Source organism: Zonotrichia albicollis, chromosome 10 (assembly GCF_047830755.1).
Source record: "Zonotrichia albicollis isolate bZonAlb1 chromosome 10, bZonAlb1.hap1, whole genome shotgun sequence".
Taxonomy (NCBI): domain Eukaryota; kingdom Metazoa; phylum Chordata; class Aves; order Passeriformes; family Passerellidae; genus Zonotrichia; species Zonotrichia albicollis.
The window spans coordinates 28,465,621-28,482,643 of NC_133828.1; the positions used below are offsets into that span (position 1 = coordinate 28,465,621).

General features: G+C 40.4%; 1 protein-coding gene across 6 annotated transcripts in view; it reads right to left on the bottom strand.

The window, feature by feature from the left end:
• The window catches only part of CSRNP3 (cysteine and serine rich nuclear protein 3), a 97,459-nt gene that overhangs the window by 20,214 nt on the left and 60,222 nt on the right, over positions 1-17,023 (bottom strand). For all 6 annotated transcript variants that reach the window (XR_012581980.1, XR_012581982.1, XR_012581981.1 and 3 more), the window contains one exon: positions 5,551-5,721. Coding sequence is in view for 1 of the 6 variants with exons in the window: in XM_074548567.1 (XP_074404668.1) it covers positions 5,551-5,721 (171 nt within the window). In the remaining 5 variants the exon portion in view is untranslated. The remainder of the gene's footprint in view (positions 1-5,550; positions 5,722-17,023) is intronic.

Below are 17,023 nucleotides of genomic sequence, written 5' to 3' on the forward strand. Positions count from 1 at the left end.
TCATTCTGTAAATATCATCAGCCTGTGGGGAGGAGTGGAGATGGTTAAGTGCTCTCTGCCTCACCATTTCCTCTAAATGCCAGCTGCTGTTCCATAGGTGATTATTCCTGACCTTGGCCCCAGCTTTGTGAGGAGGGAAGCCCTACCAGGGATCCCTGTAGGAACACCCATGCATAACAATTGCATTGGCTGAGCTCTGCTATGACAGTGCAGGCAATCCTTCATCCCATCCCACCTGTGGCTTCTGTGAATGGCCATTTCATGTAAACACAGCTACCCATTCAGCTGACTGACACTTTGCATTTACAACTATATTTGATGGACCTATCATGAGCATCTTCTGACAACGCTTATTTTGTTTGATGTTTTCTAAGCCAACAAAAACATCACTTAACGCAAAAACTATCTCTGGTTGTATTGTGCACAAAGTGCACTAATTTAAAACAGACAACTTACTTAAAAATACAGAAACATAATTAGTTGCACAAATCATTCTAAAAACTAGTGGGAACCTGCTTTATAACCTCTCTTTTCAATTTTTAACAATTCTCACCACAGTATTCCTTATTCCAGATGAAGAGATGCAGTCATGGTATACCCTGTCCTGTCATTCTGTGTGAGTTTGAGCTAAGACACTGCACTACATTTCGCTGAATTTATTTGCATCTCTTGCTTTTTAATGCTCAGATGAGCTGACTGATTTTAAAATCAAATACAAGAACCTCTCAACCTGTTAGCATTTCGTAACATGAGTCAACAAATAGCAATAAAAACATATTCCTCATTAACGAGGAAATTCCAAGCCTGGTTGCTGGCAACATGAATAACTGCAAGATGCCATGAAAAAAGAAATGCCTGCATTTAGTTACACATGTTTTCCCATAGTAAACCAGCACCACCACTTCTACCTCATTCAGAGCTGAAGTTTCTATCATTAACCAGCAATTAAACATGCAGCTTAAGTTCAAAGCTCAGGTCAAGTCTTGTGCTATTGACCTTATACCAAATAAAACTTTATCCCTCTATGAAGATAATTCAGAAGAAGCTACACCTTCCTAAGGATTTCATGCCTTCTTTTACATTATGCATGGGCACATATGTAAGGCAATCTCAGTAAGTCAGCAGCTCTACAAAATTCAGACAATGCTTTACAGGGCACATTGAAGGAAATGTAACAAGGATGTACTTTTGTGTTTTCAAATTCCTCATTATATCTAATTGCAAGATCAAAAGATGGCAAGAGCACTTAGAGACCAAAGAGCTTTCTTAGAGCCCTCAGTGACCTGTCAATTCCAAATGAACCAAAGTAGATCCAAAAGTACTCTAAAGACAGTACCCTAATTAGTGGAATGGCAGGACCTGTGATTATGGATAACCCTGCTCACGACAGTGATAATGTTAATGGCAATAGAGAGAGAACTGATGGAGGACATCAACCAGACTGTTGTGATGGCAGCACCTTCTGTTGGTGATAATCACCTTATCAGAGAAGCTGCTGCAGGCCATCTCAAGTGACTGCAGGCAAGGAAGAGAAGTTTCAGCTACAGGACACTGAAGTTGAAATGGTAGAGGAAAGCAGCAGCTCCTTGTGTTTCTTAAGAAATGCATCTGTGATTAATGTGCTATCGGGAGTTATTACCAGCACTAAAGTGCAAAAGACAGGACTTCACAAGGTCGCCACAGGTCTTTCAATTGCACACAATTCTGTAAGTTAAATACAGGTATTCTTCTGTATCAGAAAAAAACCCACCAAGCATTTAGAGGCAGGTACCTCACCAAAGCAGGGAGAATCACAGAGTCATCAAATTATTAGTTGGAAAAGAACTCCAAGATCATCAAATTATTTTAGACTGAATACCACCATGCCCCTTAAAGTGTATAATGAAGTGCCATGTCTACTTGTTTTCTGAATACTTCCAGGGAAGCCGATTTCTCCACTTCCCTGGGGAGCCTGTTCCAATGCTTAACTTTTCTTATAGCAAAGCAACTTTTCCTAATATCCAATCCCAACCTCCCCTGGCACACTTTGAGGTCATTTCCCCTTGTCTGTGAGAAGAGACTTCCCACCTTTTGACAACCTTTCATGGAACTGTAGAGAGCAATAAAGTCTCCCCTGAGCCTTCTTTTCTCTACTGAACACCCACAACTCCCTCAGCTGCTCCTCATAGGATTTATGTTCCAGACCCTTCATGAGCTTCATTACCCTTCCTTGGAAGGGTATTGAATATTCCCCAATGGCTGAGCTGCAATGTGGAACTCAATGTTCCTCAGTGCACATAATACAGGAATGGTCAGAGTGTTGTACTGACATCCCCAACAGCAATTCCAGGTTTTTCAGCTTGCTGTGGAGCAGATGAAACACAGCAGTGGAGTGGCAGAACTGAACAGGGCAATTGAAAGGAGCTCCAATGGCATTTTCAGTATGCCAGCCCTGTATTCTGTGTATGCCCAAGTCCTGGCTAATACTGAACGTGCAACGCTTGCACTGCTACTGAAAGATGAACATCCTTCTTTCTGATATGAAGGCAGGTCTGTGAAATGGGAAAGGCATGTGGACCAGCCAGCAATACACTTTGGCACCCATTAAAGGAAATCTGCAATGACTAATGATCTGCTGAATCAAACTGAAATTGCTTCAATAGACTGAGAAAGGTAAGTGAAACACACAACAGGGACTATATCTGCCAGCAGTAATGAAGGCACTCCATCACCATTTGCTAAGAGACTTAAAAATGTGCACATCTGTAAAAATACACACACTATATAAAGAAAATGCTAATGGTAAAATTTGTCTGTTCTTTATGGACTGTAATTTTTATTTACTGACTCAGTTGCCCGCAGCCTAGGCTAGGGATTTATTAATTTCTTCTTGTTGCTGTCTTTATTTGTTTAAATGGATATATTGTTAAAGAAACTCTGTAATTATCCCAGCATAATAGTCACAAGCAATAGCACTTAGGGCCATCTCTGTCATGTGTTTTCTGCCATCACACTACAGGGTTAATTGCTGAGAACAAAGTCATCTTCTGCTGGTTCTGCCCCACCTGAATGATCCACAGCAGCTGTGTGCCTCATTTAGCTGGCAGGTTAAACTGACTGTAAGACTAATTGAGCACAATTCTTGCTAGGCTCCTGTTTATCTCGCCCAATACATATAGTATCAAGGGTTGTGTAAATACAGAGATGCATCAGCTGTGCTAGATGGATTCGTATACAAAATGCCTGCTTCCTAAAGTGCTGAAGAGATTGTAGTTACAAGTAATTCAGAATTATCTCTTTGTCAGATCAATTAGAAAGAAAAAATAAGACTTAGAGGACCGTGTTAGCTTTTTTTTAAATTCTCCGTTTAAGAATTAATTTATAGATCTTGATGCTGACTACAGGTCACACAACTCTCTCCCTCTTTTCAATCCATAAAAGAGAGTTTATAGTCAACTTCACATTCACCTATATGAAAACAGAGCAGAAAAAAGACAGTACACAGGATCTGACAGTGTCCCACTAAATAGAAGAGAAAATGGTACAACACATCAGGAAGTAGCTGAGGAAGATAACCCCCATCAAGGAGGTATTCAGGCATGTAACAGAGGCAAGGAATCTCGACAGCCTTTTTTCTGCACTGGCTCTTTTCAGTCTGCTCACTGAAAAAAGTCTCACAGAACTCAACCTTATATTTAGATTCAAATATTCAGCTTAGAAAATCTCATCTCTTATCTTTTATTGTGGAAGATGAATGAGTTTAAAGCATGAACAAAACACCTTCCAATGAACACTGTTAAACAGTTGCATTAGTATACATTACGTGTGCACGTAATTTTCAGGTGAATCTCACTTAATGGCTCTTAAGTAATACAGGGGTTCTATATTTGATTTCTTGGAATTTAGGCTGGTGCATCTGTATTAAAGACAATACTTTTAAAAAAGGTCAATGCACACATAAACTACTTGCTCTTTCTACTTCTGTATCACCAATGGATATACAAAAATGTTTTGGTTTTTTTAATGTAATATGTATAATTTCTGTATGTATGCAAGTGCACATACAGATAAACATTTATTACTCTGGCCACAGGTATCTCAGTTAGATAAATCATTAATCATAACACTGAAATACTGTCGTTTCTCTTACAGAAAGGGAAGTTCCTTTAAACTAAATTGTTTATTATGTCAACTACAATTAAAGCTTATTGTTCCATGCATGTACTACAACTTCCAAGTTTGTCCCCTGAATTGTTCCCTTTCATTGTATCACCTGTGCATGTATTCACAATAAAATTGTGGTCTTTTGTGTGGGTGGGAATGACTGTTTGATGCAAAAAGCCTGTTTTCAGTCTACAATGAATAACCAACTAACTTCTTCAACAGATGCAAATGTTAAAGTAGCAGCATGCAGATAATACTGTCCCCAAGAAAATTTTCTAAATACTAATCTAAATTTAAATTTCTAAATACTACCAAAGAGGTTTACTGGGTCCCTTACTCCTTTGTGGCACTTCAATAAAATAGGTCTCCAACTAGCACTGCATCTTAAATATCATATAGCACCTCAAGAGTGTCCCACGTAAACCTGTTTCAAAAGCTGTGCCTGTCCCTCCTGTGCACAGGAACATTCCCTACCAGAGCAAATGGGATTCAGACCCACACATCCAAATGCCTGCTCAAACTGAACAGCAGCATCTGGCAGGTTGTGCAGTTATAAGAACATTCATATCACATGCTACAAACATGGTTTCTAGGCACATCCACGCACTCAGTTACATGGAACACACTCTGGACAAGCAGCAATGAGGAGCCTCACCTACTCCTTGGCTCACAGTTTTAAGGAATAACTCCATAGAGAAGATTTAAATGCAACAGAGTTGAAGGAGGCAAACCCCTGCTTTTTAGAAGATGCAGTTCACTATTAATAAATAATATAACCAACTAAAACACGTACCATCAACTGCAAACATAAACTGTAAATTTATCATTCCCAGAAAGATATGCTGCAAATGTAGCTTGGCTAACTTAAGACCAAATTCTTATTTGAATTATTACATTGCAAAGTACAGAAATATCCTCTGGTACCTGAAAAATAGAAACTATTGAAATAATGTTTACCATACACAACATTCATCAGTTCCAAGTAAAAGAAAGCTTATATTGTTTTTAGAGAAGAACTCTCACCAATACTGTATTACAGAGAGCTGACAGCTGCAATACATTCAGCTAAGGAAAATAAACTGAGCTAAAGCACTTTCCCTACAGTACCTGTTAGAACTATTTTGAACACAATTGCTAACATTAACTATAAACAGCTACATAATTCAAGCAGCAAATAGGTAGGAGCTTCCAAGAGACTTCAAACTTTTACAACAGTCTAACGGACAAGAAGTAAAAGAATGTAAGAGTATTTTACTAAGTATTTTTGAGCAAATCACAAACTGAACATCATGAAGAGACTGTTTCATGATCTGCTCAATTAAAAATCATCATGCTTATCTAACCACAAAATTTATTTTATTTTGAGAAACAGGAATAATTCTTTGGGTACGCAGAGTTAGTACTTACGGGTAAAATGATTAGAAGTGGATGGATTTACACTATCACCACTGTCAGCACTTTCACTGCTGGAAATGTCATCATCTGATTCCCTCACAGAGGAACAAGGTGAGGAGCCATCAACTTCTTCAAACTTCCTCTTTAAAATTCCACTCATTGCTGCAATGCTGTCACATGTACCTGTAACAGGAACAGAGGCAATGAGGCACTGAAACATCCAGCTGTAGAATATGCAATCATAAACTCCAAAGTCATTTTTATTTCAAAATAGCAGTAAATTGCCACTTCTAGTCTTGAATAATCATTTAATATGAAATTACACATGACTAATTAGGAGAGTAAAGCCATAGAAGAAAAAAATCTTAAGTCCTACTCTAACTTGACATGTATGGAGGTGATTATTTTGCTAGAATAATCTGTAACAGATTGCTTTCAGGGAGTATTTTCCCCACTATGTCAACACCATCCCTATCTTCTTCTAGGTTATGGTGTGAAATTTCAAACCAAGAAAAAAATTACGGACCTGGTCCCTCCTTTGGCTGCCACAGGAGGAAGGAAAGCTCACAATCAGGGATGAAATCAAGAAGAAATCATCCTGAACACTATAGTTCCCAATGCTAAATATAAGTGATGTAACCAGTGTTCACACCAGCCTTTAAGAATTTCATCCGATAATTCCAATATTACAGACAGGTAAAAGACAGTGAAGGCACAAAGACCACATATAAATTTGTGCTCAATAAACACCTGGATTTCTGAAGTTACCCACACCAGTTAAAGACACCAACTGCCTCCCAAACCTTCTCCTCTCCCAGCTACCAGGTCTATGAAAGGCAGGTCGCCCTTGACTAAGCTCATCTCCTCCTATTACAGGGTAACCTGCCCAGTGGTAGAGGCAAAGGCTGTGGATATTGTCTACTTGGACTTTACTGAAGCCTTTGACAATGTTTCCCACAGCATCCCCACAGAGAAACTGAGTGCTTACATCTTGGATGGGTATAAAAACTGGCTGGCTGGATGGCCCAGAGAGTGCTGGGGAATGGAATTAAATCCAGTTGGTGGCTGGTCACTAGTGATGTTTCCCAGGGCTCTGCTGAGGCCAGTCCTGTTTAAATATCTTTATCAGTGATGTGGACAAGGGGATCAAGTGTCCATCCCCTCAGTCAGTTTGCAGATGACAGTAAGTTGGGCATGAGTCCAAAGAAGGGCAGTGAAACTGGTGAAGGTCTAGAAAGTGACTCACACAAGGAGCAGTTGAGAGAGCTGGGACTGTTCAGTCTGGAGAAAAGGAGACTTGGGAAGGACCTCATCACTCTCCAAAACTCCCTGTAAGGACTTTTTAGCCAGCTGGGGGCTGGCCTCTTCTTCCAGGTAACAAATGACAGGACAAGAGGAACTGGTCTCAAGCTATGCCAGGGAGGTTTAGATTGGGTATTGGGAAAGAAGTCTTCAACACAAGGGTGGTCAAGCGTGGGAATGGGCTGCCCAGGGAAGTCACCATCCCTGCAGGTACTTAAAAGATGTGTAGATGTGGCATTGGGTACATTGTTTAGCGGTGGACTGGTCAGGTTAATGGTTAGATTCAATGATTTTTGAGGTATTTTCTGACCTAAATTATTCTGTGATACCAAAATGAAGAAATGAAATGCCTAATATATTCCTGAGGTTGAGTAGAATACTATAAAGCTAAGTATTCATGCAGAAATTTAGCAGCATGTTCTGATTCCAGCCAGGACAGAGTCAATTTTTTTTAATAGTCCAGAGAGGGCAGGGCCAGGACAACAAGGTTATTCTGTACCACCTCACATCATTACTGGGGGCAGGGGGAAGGGAGTCTTTTCTGGGGAGTAGAAGTTCCTGATGGCTCCAATTCCAAGGCAGAGAGAGCTGGTGTTGTCTGTTGTGGGTTTCCACAGGGAGCAGTAACATTTCTTGTACTCTCTGTCATGAATGAATATTGTTGCCCTTACTGTCCCTCTCCTTATCTCACTGCCATTTCCAGTAAATTGTTCTTATCTGAACCCACAATCTTTACCTTTTTTGCCTCCTATTCTCCTCTCCAGGCAATGCAGGGGGGGAGGGAGAGTGAATGAGTTTGGAGAGTTTGTGGGAGCACTAAACTGGGGAGTGCCTCCCTAAACTGTGACACAGCAGAGGTGGAAATATTGCATCTAATTAACTAACTGAGGAGAGATCAAGAACAGCTGGAGCATGCCCAGGGGACACACAGCTGCCACCATCCTGCCTGCAGCACTGCAAAGACAAATGCTCCTAACACTTACCCAGGCAAAAACTTTGTCTGGGATTGATGACACACTCTACTTGTCTGGGACACACAACCCAGCACTTAGGATTTGACAAAGGGTTCTGCTCAATCCCACTGAAAGCAAGAAAAATAAAAAATTCATTTACACTGCTCATGAAACAGAACTATTAAAATCTCTATAACTACCTTTAGGATTCCTTAATTCTGGACCAGCCACATTTGCTCCTTCCAGGAAGCTGAACTGGACACCCTCCAGAACTCCCTTCCAACCAACATTTCCATGGCTCTGTGTTTAAAACCCCAATATATCTGTGAGGAAGTTTGCATAAGCTGGGCTAAGTGGCTACTAAAGAAGACAAGGTTGAAGCAGAGATTCCAGTACTGGCCAAAATGTTTAACAATTAGCACATTTCAGGGCTTTGGCTCAGGCCTCCTCTTGCTCTCCTGGATTATGCAGGATGAAGCAGGTGCCAGAACCATTCCCAGCAGGCAGGCTGGATGAGGGCACCTGGGTTTTGGCAGAGGCCTGACAGCCCAACCATTGTGGACAAGAGCTGTGTCCTGCCACTTGGCAGCAGAAGCCAGAGAATGCTGTCCCTAGCCCATGTCTGTCTTATCTTTTCAATTAGTACAGGGGCAGTCTCAGGGATGTAGCTTCTGTGCTCTGACCCCGTGAGCACAGCCCTTCAGCAGCTGGTACTCTGCTATCTTTGCTCACTCTTGGCCTCATACTAAGTCGTTTCCATGTCTCCCATGTATTCTACAGCTCCCTTCAAGCCCCAACACCAGTTTCTTTCCTGGAAAAAAAAAAAAAAGAAAGCGACAGTGTGAAGAGAATTGCAACCTTTCAGCATGGTATAAAGTCATGGCAAGATAAAGGTGGGTATATGAGAATGAGAACTACCAAAAAAAAAAAAATAAAGAGAGAGAGAAAGTAAAACAAAACAAAACAACAACAAAAAAAATAAAAACCAAATAAAAAGTAGGACTCACCATCTTACAGAGTCCGTGAGACTAATTCCAGATCATAATTCCACAAACACTGAAACCTGTCCATATGAAATTCATGGGCTGAGGTGGCAAGAGCACAGTGGTTTCCTCCCAGTGCAAAGAAGTTCAGTTCTAATTACTTGTTTTGCTTTGCTGACAAAGCATTTTACTTTGCCTGCCAGCTCCTAAGCACAGCAGGAGGGACTTATGAGCAGGTTTGAACTTGCCTTTCTAAGTCAAAACTTTAAATTGCATACACATTATACAACATTTTAATGATATTATTAAATTGCAAGGATTAGAACAGAAGTTTTATAATAAGGGAGTTCATTCACTTCTTGAGAATCAAAAGCTCTAAAAAACACACATGAGATTGTACCAAGTTTAATATCCTGTCTCCAGCAGTAGTCACTATTTAATGCTTCAATGGAAAGCAATGGGATGCAAAATCCTGCCAAAACAACTGCAGATACACAGCTCTGCTTCCTCATCCTTACAGCCAATTTCCCCTAAGCATGAGACTTGAAATATTGCTACATGACAGTGCCCAGCCTCTTAGAAATTCACTTAACTTGGTCTCCTGAGGCAACAAGTTTCTTATTAGTTTTCTGTGCGAAGAAAAAAAAACCACAACAAAACACATCTTCTGAAACTATAGGGACACCCCCTTCAAAATCACTGCAGTTTCTATCTCTGCAATATTTTGGACAGTGAACAGCAGGAAGGCAGCAGTGTCCAGCAGCATGCTGTACTAGGCAGGACTACACAGATACCCCCCACAAAGTGGGGACAGCTGAAAAGAATCACTGATATCTTGTTGCTGTATTACGGTGGTATTTCCATTTCAGTAGGGATTACATTACATGGGAGGTAGAGGGCATCTGCTGATCCTGTACAGAATTAGGAAACACCTTTATATTTGGGGGTGTGCAGGTAGGGAGCAGCAATGGAGACAGAAATGGAACTGCACATTAAGTCCTGCATCCCCAAGCTGGGGCAGCTGTCCAATGGCTGCAGCTGCTGGAAAGCACCTGGAACGTTCCTGCCTACGCTCCCAACCTCACAGCAATGCAACCCTTCACAGCCTGCCTGCCCCTGGGGAGCTCCCCAAAGCCACACAGCCTCTTGCTGACACTACTCCTCTTTTGATGTGGGAACTAAAGCATTCATCAGCAAGAACAAGGAAGAGAAAATGAGCAAGAAACCACGCAGGTCTGAAACACTTGAGCACTTGTTTACTATTCAGATTCTTCAAATTCTGAGTTAATAATCCCTACAACAAGATGCAGAATCCCATCAGAAGGTGTAGCTCAGGGGAATAGTGTACAGGGAGCACTGATCCCCAATAGAGCCAACATGTGCCTGCTCTTGGAACTGGTGCCATATTTCCTAGGCTATAAAACAAGAACAGAGGGAGTGATGTGCCACCTCAACAGGTACACTCTGACACCTCACAGCTACAGCTGTGTCCCCCCTGTAAGAGCACAGGGACATACAAATGGCTGATTACTGCCTGCTGACAGTGAAAACAACAGTCGCTTACACTGGAGTAGCCAGAAACTTTGAAATTACTCCAGTGTCCTTGTCACTGGTCGTCCCTCAGACCAAAACCCCCTTCCTAGAAGGCTCTGCCAATCTGTCACCAAATTGTCTTCTTCAAAGGCATGTAAGCTTTTCCAGGCTCTCACTTTCAACTTCCCCTAACATAAAGGCACTTCTACACATACCCAAAGTTACAGAGTTGAGATATCTGAGCCAGTTGAGGTCTCCCTGGGAGCCTGAAACTTCGTGCTCTTCCAAGTAAGGTGACCAAGAACAAAAGGAAAATCTATTATGAGTGCAAAGCATGTTGAGAAAGAAAAAGGACAGAAATGCTGGGCAGACCCAAACCCATGAGCAATTGTTTATGTACCCAAAGGCTGGTAAATACAGCACTTGGCTGCTACCTGTGCCCACCCTCTTTGGACGATGAATCTTGGCATTATTTTCTATACAGCAAAATGGTCTCCACCTAAACCAAGGACTAGGATGCTCTCCACTAAGCTACAGCTTAGGGGCAGCAGGTACTGCACAACAGACTCTGCTCTCCAGCACCTGGGTGGATTTCTTAGCTGTGCTGCTTTGTAAATTAACAAGAGACCCATTCAGCAGCAGGTCTTTACAGGAATGATGTTCTGAGATGAAGAGTGACCTATGCTCTGCTCTTGAAAGGGAAGGGCAGAGTACCTCCCTTCAGGAAATACTGGACTGTGACTGTGGAGCACAGGGAGCTCCAACAGCATGAGCACAGCTCCATGCTGAAGGGTAACCACAGGGACACGGGGGATTAAAACGTTTCTCTGCAGCATCGAACCTCCAAGTGCACTTCATTAAGTGGATGTGACTTAAGAGACTAATCCTGAAACCTTACTGAGAAGCAGAAGACCTGCAGTCCTCAATGACTACAGCCAAACCTCAGCACAAGAGAAAAACAATTCCTGCTCAAAGAGCCATTGGAAGGACAGGGAATTTCAGCCATCCTCACACTCCTCCTTGCACCTCTGCATCAGTAAAGAGCAGCTTTGCTGGCTCTGTAATTCTGCCTTGTCTTCAAATACAACGGGATACTGATCAATTCTAAAACACTTCAAAAAGAAATGTTTGATACACAAGGCAGATGTATTAAATAGTAGGATCTCTGGGGGAATGACAGTTTAGCTTATTAATTACCAAAATTCTGTTTATGAACATAAATTTCCCCCTTCTCCCCCCTTCAATAAAAGGCAACTGAATTCCTATAATTTATCTTCTGGACTCCTTAAAATCAACTTCTCTCTCTAAAAGCTTTAATTACCTCTTTAAAGCATTACACTTGCATATTCCAGCTAACGTAACATCAAAATTACAATTTCAATACCTAGTCAGAACTTCCCTGTGAGGAAATACACCTTATATTACACAATGCTTGCTTTAATTGAGAAAGCTTTAACTCTTGGGATTAGAGTTACACAGTACGTAGTTGTAGCCTACGTGCTTTCTTTCAAAAATATTTCCAGGCATTATGACTTCAAATGCAGAGGAAGTGTAGTGAAAGTGTCAACAATGAGACTGCCAAGGGCATGGTTGGAAGAAATGGCTACAACAATTTAAATGGCTAAACAAATATAGGCTAAAAGTCAAGTCAAGGGTAAAGATATAAATTCATACTGCCTCTGGCAGGAATCAATTATGCTGGCTATTCTGACCTCTAAATGGCTTCTTCTGGAGCGGGAACATGAAAAGCTTACTCTCACTCTCTTGCTTTTTACCTATTTTCTCTCATCTTCATTACAAGTTACATATGTATGTTCCACATGTCTAAACTTGGCAAAAAATTTTTTAAAAGGAAAAAGAGATAAACTGTTTTATCTGCGTTAAAAACCAACACTAGTTAAAAATTTTGCAACTGCAGTGGTTGAAAAGCATTCTCACTCCAAAGAATATTACTGAAAAGACTGGAAATTCTTAGTAGAGATGTTTTGAGAAATGTCAAAGATGTGCCTAAAAACATGAAAAATTGCCTGAATTAGTTGGGTTTTGAAAATGGTAATACAGGCTGAGTAACACCACAATGAAAGAGGCAAAACTGAAGAAAGAAAAAATCATGAGAAGGGATTGAAGCAAAAGGTTATGAAAAGATTCCTTTCCTACAGAAGTGGGACTCAGACAAAAATACTGAGTTTCAAATTTCCTTCACTATTTAAAAGAAATATAAATGGAATAGCAAAGCCATGCTCTGTCATGATCACTGGAGCCAGTTATAAAGAGGGTGGTATACAAAAATAGAGGGGTCCTCAAAGTTAAGTGTTACCATTCATGGTGTTCATCTGTGCTATGTACCTGAACATTAACCTAAGGTGGTTTTGCATTAGCTCAGCTCACTTTGAGCAAGCAGCACAATCAGCAAAAGCGGATCAGCTGTACTAATATGCACAGCTTTTGAGCAGAACTGATCTGTGGAGCAGAGCACTGCCCTAACACAGACCATTTGCAGCACCCCTGTGAAATACATCTTTAGATTCAACAGGCACCTCAGAAGTGTAAATACACACTTCTTTGGATATCAAAATAAATACACAGTAGAGGGTCATAAGATAGAAAAATTATGCTATTTAGTAATAATTATTTAACAAATAAAGGAAATTTTGTTGCTCTTCTAACATAGGTGTTCTTTTGTCATACACTGGTGAAATTTAATTACATATATACATTTAACGTACACATTTACTATGCTTTAACAAATATAAGAACTCACCACAGAGGTGGCATGAAAAAGGGTCTCAGCTTATTATGCAGCAAATCCTGTGATACTGAGGCCCTGCCTGTGCTCAGCCAGCAGCCATTTGCGTTTCAGCGCTGCTGCAGCGTTACACAATAGACATGCTCAGCACGTTCCCTAATGGACACTGTTACCACTCTCCTCCCTTCAGCGCTCAAATTCCAGCTGGGCAGATGATTTTGACCAACCTCATGCCTTTGCCTTGTCACATCCACTCAAAAAAAGGCACAGCTACAGGAATACCTTCTGCTGTTCCAATGCAAGCACGGACAGATCTGGGCGCTCCAGGAGTTTCCAGGTTCAGTGAGGGAACACATGAAAAACAGTGTGGAGCCCCAACACTTCAACAGTCAGAATATATTCTTTGGACTTCAGCAACAAGACATTTAAAATTTATTGTATGATCTTGGTTCATTGCATCAAATGACTTATAAGGAACCAATCAAAAGATTTTTGACTGATGGGATTTTTAATTTTTTTTTCCTTTTTCTGCTTTTTTTTTTAAACATCGAAAGCATAAAAATGTCCAATAACAGCTTGTTTTTATCTTTTTAATAAATGCTGACATTAGAAAGAACATAATTAACCCAATTCTCTAATAAAATCTGTGCTGTGCATATTTTAAAGACTCCAAGTAAATATTTGGCACAGCTATTAGTAGTCATGTAAAGTTACAGACTGGCTTCTCTGGTAGCGCAAAACTCTGTTGCTATTCTTTACTAAAAAGCTGAAAGAAAATGGTAGAAACTAAACAGCTAGGAAAATACCAAGAAACACATTATTTTCATCAGCAGCAATATCTGAGGAAGAATAAAACAGGCCCCTAAAAACAAAAAAAAAAATTTGGTCAGCAGGAGCCAACATTCAATTGCCACCAATGAATTGATTGTAGCTCCATGGCATGACAGTAAAATCATGACTTCATTCAAGGCTTGGCCTCAAGTAGAGCCAAAATTAGTAAAAATATGTTTAAGTGCATCTTTCTCCCTAGAGAATAAAGTCAATAAAACTATTCGTACTGGAAAATATAAATTATTAATATCTACTGGAAGGCTCTGATGTTTTGAAATTGCTATCTTCAAAAATAGCTTTATGGCTATAATAATTCAAGCTTTCTATCTAGATCAAGGACAATGCACAACCAAACTATAATGCTACAATCTGCATTTTTCATGCACACCCAAGACAGTCCTAAGTATATATTCAAGTCCAGAAAAAAAAATTACACAAAAATAGAAGATGTAAAATTGCTATTTGTTTCTAGGATTTGCTTTTTGACTTTGCACCGTTCATGGTGTATCTATTCAACTCTGAAAAACAATATATTTATTTTTTTAAAAACTGGAGATTTTTAGAAATAATATTATTTCACAATTAAACACTGATGAGGGAAATTCACCATAAAAAGACCCCTTAACACACACAACATTACTGAACACAGGAAACATTGAATTCATACAACACAACCATGAAGTCTTCTTCTGCCACTGACATATATGTAAGGAATTGACCTAATCTTCTAAGAAGGACACAAAGTAAAAATGAATTACTCAGCTATCAGCTAAAAATGAGAAGAATTTAATTTCAAATTTACAAAAAAAAAAAAAAAAGAAAGAAAAAATCTGAGGAACAAATGGACCTTTACTATTTATGGATTTGTCTCTTCTGGATGGATTACCCAAGGCACAGTATGAGGGCTGCTTCACTGATGCTCTTCCCCAGGGTCATGGTGTTTAAGCTTTCCTCTATGTGGTTACTTTGATAATCAGGGTCTTAGCCACAGCGCAAATTGTTTTTTACTGGTGTGAACTAGCAATCTCTCTTTCCCATCTCACCACCCATTTGCACAATACTTGAAGAAGATTAACTGCTTCTGCTTCAAGCTCAGCTGATATGAGCTAACAGGTTAAAAAAACTAATTAGGAAAATATGAAAGACGTATTGAACAATATGACAGGCACAGAGAAAGCATAACTGCACAAACCTAATTTCCTTAAAAAATGAGGCACAGAGAAAGCATAACTGCACAAACCTAATTTCCTTAAAAAATGAGTCAAAAAGATCAGCCACACTAAGATTTCGAAGTCTCAGATTTAGTGACCATGGTCAATAGAATGAGACTTTTTTTTTTATGAAGAGAGACAAAATAAGCATTATCAATAAAGTAAAACGTTTCTCTGTAAGCCAGTAGTCTTCTCTGTATTTTCAATAACAGAAAACCTCAGAAATTACTTTAAAAGCATATATTCAATTACTGGCAAAATTTCCAATAGTAATTTCATATTTGTGGCCAGCAAAAATTCCCCAGAGGTTCTTACTCACCTGTACATAATCAGCACAAAGGCACCCAAAGGAAGGGCCTGTGGTGCTAACACAACACAACAGTCCACAGTAAGATGGACCTGAAATTACATTCCCAGCTGTGTTAAAATTGAATGTTGACTCTCTTCACTTTTTTTTTATGCTAAAGAAAATTTGGTTTATGCCTGTAGTGACTTGTATACTAATAAACACGTCTAAGGATTCTTTTCAGTTTGCTTTATAATTCAAAGCTGAAAACTTCCTTAGAAAGCTGACAGAAGAGCTGCAGGTCTAATAATAAGCATGTTCCCATGCAATTCCCAAGGCACTCTTGTCACTGAGACAATGATGAATAGGAGCTGAGCAGCGAGCCCACTGCCATCTCATTGCCTGACTTGTAAGCACCTTATGACCATTCAGCACCACTTCAGCCAGGGGAGTCTGCTGGGACAAAATTAATTATCTGCCCTACACTCTCCTGAAAGCACTGCTGTGAAGGTATGCGACTTACACTTCCTACCTGAAGTGGGTTCCTTTTATTATTTGATGCATTTTGCTTTATTAAATCCCTGATCATTCTGTCTTTTCCAAAGGATCAAAAAGGTTAATACTGTGCAATTTCCACTTTTCCATTTTATTAATGAAAGATGTTTGTTTAGAAGCAAGAGTAGGTGAGAAGCATAATAGTAAACAACTGAGCAATTTAATTGAAAGCTACAAAGTTAAGCCTCTGGCTACTCTGAAAGTGAATTCTTCCATAAAGACTCTGTTACAAGACAGCAAAACAATGGCAACTCTGGGAGTCAATTCCCCCCTGAGTTGTGGGATTTCCCTTCCTGCCCCTAAAATGAAATATTTAAAAGTCAAAATATTTGCTTAAGAATAGCCTGCTCAGCTGTCACAGTCCATGTTGGAAGTAAGCAGTGCTACCATTTGATTTCCACACTAAAATCAATTAACAAACACATTTTGTCCTTTCAACAATTTTTTGTTTACCCTATCACCCCCTACAAATGGCATTTACTAGAGGTGGCTATCGCTTAGGAAGTGCAACTAACAACATCTGCAATCCAGCTTCCTTGTTAACACATTCATGATACATTTAAAGCAGACTCTGCTCAATAATGACAAAGAACAAATTTTAAATCACTAAGAAGTTCATCATCAAATGTTCAATAAAAAGTTCATCATATCCCTATTCCAAACACCCGACCTCCTCCTGCAGCAGCACCATGTCAGCCAATTCCACCACCCCAGGAGGAGGAGCCGGGCGCGCCTCAGGTGGGACAGGCCACGGGCACAGACCGGCCCGCTCACAGCAGCCCGGGGAGATGTGTTAGAGAGGGAAGCCTTGTTCCGAGATGTGTTTGCGAGGGAAGCCCTGTTCCCGAGATGTGTTAGAGAAGGAGCCTTGTTCCCGAGCTGGGGTGCCCAGCAGGGCCTGGGGCCGCTCCGGCCCCGCCGCACACACAGCGCGGCCCCGCAGCCCGGGCTGGGCCCGCAGCCTCCATCCCCCGGCAGCACGGACAAAATATCACCTCCTTATAGGCGTGCACAGAAATGATTTCCCAGAATTGAATAAATAAATGTAATGAAGGGGCAGCATGCTAATGAGAGCTACAAATACC